This window comes from Coffea arabica, chromosome 6e (assembly GCF_036785885.1).
Source record: "Coffea arabica cultivar ET-39 chromosome 6e, Coffea Arabica ET-39 HiFi, whole genome shotgun sequence".
Classification (NCBI taxonomy): Eukaryota; Viridiplantae; Streptophyta; class Magnoliopsida; order Gentianales; family Rubiaceae; genus Coffea; species Coffea arabica.
Genome location: NC_092321.1, coordinates 16,709,306 through 16,713,769, shown reverse-complemented (window position 1 = coordinate 16,713,769; position 4,464 = coordinate 16,709,306). Strand labels below are relative to the sequence as shown.

Here is a 4,464-nt window from a genome sequence, read left to right as displayed (position 1 = left end):
TTGTGTGAAATATGAGGAACGAAAAAATTTATTTTATAAAATGTGAGGGACTGTGAATCTAATTATGTAAAATTTGATTTAACAAATTTGCTTTTAAAAAATGATCACGTGCAAGGCATCTGGTGGATTCCGACAAAAAACTAGTCGGAAACCTAGATAGGGATCAAATTTGATCAAGATGAATTTGTAAGGGATGTAAAATTGTATTTTTAAATGTGAGGGATGAAAAAAATTATTTTACAAAATGTGAAGAACGTTTTGAACGATTTTTTCTTTCTTTTCTATAGCACCCAAACTTCAGATTTGCATGCACATTAATCAGTAGGGTTATAAAGAAATGTGACATTCTGAAGGATGCCTAAAAGGAAGTGTTTCCACTTTCAATTACACGTTAACTATGACAAATACCTTCAACTGTACACTAAATTTGGCTTCTAAATTGATGAATTCAAATTACAATTACAAACCAATAAAACAAGCAATAATCTAGCAGTATACAATGCCTTAATTTTTCAAGTCTATCTTGTAATATGAGCAATGAAAGAATCCAACTCCATCCGAGTTACGCCACCTTCAGCCAAAGATGTCCGGACAGCTGCCCCCATCTCCGCTGACCTCTTCCTCATCTGTTGTCCTTCCTCCTCTGCCATCAACATTCTAACGGCTTTCTCGACTTTTGAGGATGTCACAAGCTCATCTTTGTGAGCCCAGTCTTTCACCTGCAGACCAACTTTCAGTATCTTAGTTATCAGCACCGCATTTCTTGGTTGGTCCGAATGCATAGGCCATGTTGCCATGGGCACTCCCATGGTTATGCTTTCCATGCAAGAATTCCATCCACAATGGCTCATAAAACCCCCAGTTGCTGAATGCCCCAAAATCTCCAACTGGGGTGCCCAGTTTCTCACCACCAAGCCCCTGCCTTCAACCCTTCGTTCGAACCCTTTTGGCAGCTCCAGTTTTCTAGTTTCTTGAACAAATACATCTCCTGAGTCAGCATCCCTCAGCACCCACAAGAACTTTTGGGCACTTCTTTCCAAGCCAAAGGCAAGTTCTCTGATTTGTTCGTCAGAAATCGAAGTTGTGGTACCAAAGGACACAAATATTACCGAGTTATTATTTTGCCTGTCAAGCCACTGGAGACATTTATGACGTTCATTATTTTGTTCCTTTGGCCCACTTTTTTGTGGCATAATATGCACTGGATTGAATGGTCCAAGAGCCCACTGCTTCTTATTTTGGCTTATCTCTTCCTTTGAAAGTAAGTCAAGATATGTACCTTCTATGACTTTGCATGAGTTGTAAATGCGGCCAGAATTGAATTGCACAAAGTTGTGCTGTGCTTTCACAAAATTACTGAATTCAGGAGTAAAACAGCCATCCATGGGAGGAAGGATTTTTAAGATTTCTTTATCAACAGGAAAAGGGTTTTCCATCCTTTCCCACATGAAAAAGAATATAGAAAAAGCAGAAACGCTGTGGAAGGTGTAGGACTCAGCATTTGATAAAGTAAGAAAATCTTGAACCACTGATCCCATGAGAGAATCATTAATAATGACGACCCTTTTAGCTCTGGCCGAAAGTGCACGGAATAGAGCGGAAATAGGCCCTCGAAGGTCAGCCGAGGCATCGAAAGAGGGTTGAAGATGAGCGGGGAATTTAAGGGAGGTATTAGGATTAGGAGGGGGGTTGGGAAAATTTGCTGTTGGGAATTCATGGAAATGAATATTGGCTTTGGAAAGAGGATTCCAGCCATGGACACGAAGCTTGGCTTGGCGGTTATGGGTGGCGGTGCTGACGTAGTGGACGGGGATGTTGTAGGAGGAGATGAGGCGAGAGAGGTGTAAAAGCTGGTTGAGATGGCCTTGCAATGGAAAAGGCACCATAACAACCACCACTTGTGGTTGTTTTAGGCCATTTAAACCGTGGTTTTGGGTGTTGTTACTACCAGCCATTTCAGTACTAAGACATTTCTGTTGGGATTTTATAGAACAAAAAGCGAGGTATGGATCACACATTTTTGGACGATTCGAAATTTCTTTAGTTATGATACGCATTTAATTGATTAAATTTTGAAGAATATTGATCAAGCTGGAGATCTGATATATATATATATATATATATATATATATATATATTTATCTTAAGCATGACTCAATGTGATCAAGTGATTCGTGTCAACTTTATTTTATCGGCAACTATACTTTCCATCTGGTTATTGACCTATGGGATACTATGACCAGCTGGGCTGGGAGGCAGGGACAAAGATAGGCATGCTACTATGCCAGTGCTTTCCTGTCAATGATTCTTAGTATCTCACTTATACTTCAAAAAAAAAAAAAAGTAAAACTGAAATGACTTTTTGTTATCGAGATATAAGTGGGAAACTATTACTAATTTTTTTTTTTTTAAAAGATTGTCACTGAGAAATAGTAGGGTTCTTACCAGATTCTTTAGTGCCAAATTGGCCATGTATTTGCTTCACCATAAAAAGAAAAAATAGACAAATGTTTAGGTATCTTGGTTTTGGAACAGTTTAGTCGCCTTTGTTCCCTTTGCTAAATGGAAAAATACTCGGTTATATTGTCTTGCGTATTAATTTGTTATAGTTGTATAACCTGCTATATTCAGCTTCATAGCATTTAATACTTCAGAACACGACCATTAAGGCATTAATCAGAGATTCATTTCGGTGTACTGTCACACAAAAGATGCTGACGTTGGAGTGAAAGGGGCCAAATTGGATACAAATAATTGTAACCACAAAGTCTCACAACCATTTACTTTTGTTTCTTTTTTTTTTTTTGGAGTATAGGTTTTTATTTTTCTTTATTTTACATTTTGACTGTCCCTGAATATATTGATCCGGCACAAATGAAGGAAATGGTAGAAGTATAGAGATATTTCAAGAAGCAATTGTAAGCAAAGTTTGCAACAACTATGTGGTTTCATTTCAACCATTATTGCTTCACCCTCTCTAAAGAATGCGCTGATCCAAGGAAAGTAACTATAAAAAAACCCTTTTAAGAAAAGAGTAGATAATGTTTTGACATGGGCAGAGACGGTAAAATATTTAGTATATAGAGAATACCATAATCTAACAGATGAACATCAGCTTATTAGAGTACTATAGTCTGCTGTAAAACAAGACAGACCACCTATTTTCACGAGATATGCATATGGGCTCTACCATTGAGGCAAATAAATCATCAACAAAATAATGTTTACTCTTGTAAAACTGTCAATAGTGGGAGGGGGCAATCGTACATAGCCAAATCTAGAGAGGGACCATGGCTTGATGGAGCGGGCCAAAGGGTCGTAACATCATTCATGAACAATACATGTCACTTGTAACGAATTGAAGTTAACATCGATGGCTGTATTATACGGCTGCTCCTGCAGTAGACGTGATCATGCATGTCCATCGAACTCCATAACGATAAGGACTGCAGGGTATATGGTAACTTTCGTCTGAAAATGATTGCACCTATTACGCCTTGGTACTATTTAGATCAAACATCTTTTTATCATGCTAAAAGAAAAGGGAGAATGACATGTATCAGGATGCCATAAATAAGAAATTTTATCAGTTTTTGGTTTTCATTTTCAATCCAGTAAAATACTTGGCCAATCTGGATCTTGTATAATATATTCATTTGTTGGTAAAATGCACCAACAGACATCATCATATTAAATTATCTCAATTTGGTTGCTGAACTAGTTTTCGTCTAAAATTAATCATGTAACTATTTAAAGTGTCTCGTGTTGAGTTTGCCTTTATATCTCATATCTGGAGTTTTATAATAAAATCTCTCTTTTTGGTGATTATAAATACAGTAAACTTAAGTGAGTCTAAGTGTGCTAAAAGTACCAGGCTAGAGATGTTTGGGGATGGGAGGGGGCGTCAATGCCTTGGTCTTTTTTTTTTTTTTTTTTTTTTTGTCATTCGTCACTTATCTATTCTACACTTAGTCCTGTTCAGCCTAATCTAAGGGGGCAAGTCCAATTGGGTCTACGGGAGAATCGATGGAGACTGAACCATCATCGGATCAAATGGGTATACTATGCACCCGTATGGATTCGAGAAAACCACGTATTGTGGCAAGTGATGAGAGGCAAGATTTGAACCCTTGATCTCTCACCCTGCCAAGACCTAAAGTCTTTGGTGGTGGCTTATGCTCTAGTCTAAAAGAGGTTTAAATAAGGCATTAAACTAAAAGAGCAAGTTAGTAGACCTTTGAACCCTTGAGCATTTTTTATTATTTAGACTCTTTTATATTTTCAATTTTAGGTGCCTTTCAGTTTTGGAATTATTTCATAGAATTTTGTAGCTCTCTTTTGTACTCTCCTTTCGTTATAGTAAATCTGTTATCCCTTCGTCCGCTACTCCTTCATTCGTGGATGTAGATCAATTCGACTGAACCATATAAATTTACGTGTCTTTCTATTTGTTTTTATTTGTTT

General features: G+C 37.4%; 1 protein-coding gene across 1 annotated transcript; it reads right to left on the bottom strand.

Moving 5' to 3' along the window:
- Positions 1-355: 355 nt before the first annotated feature.
- On the bottom strand, positions 356-2,094 carry LOC113695349 (zeatin O-glucosyltransferase-like). The gene has a single exon (XM_027214405.2). It carries the CDS (start codon positions 2,055-2,057, stop codon positions 519-521), a length of 1,539 nt encoding a protein of 512 aa, XP_027070206.2. The 5' UTR covers positions 2,058-2,094; the 3' UTR covers positions 356-518.
- Between the last annotated feature and the right edge of the window lie 2,370 nt (positions 2,095-4,464).

What these genes read in the sequence shown, in the direction of transcription:
- LOC113695349 (XM_027214405.2), bottom strand. Translation starts at nt 2,057, where the DNA reads ATGCGTATCATAACTAAAGAAATTTCGAATCGTCCAAAAATGTGTGAT.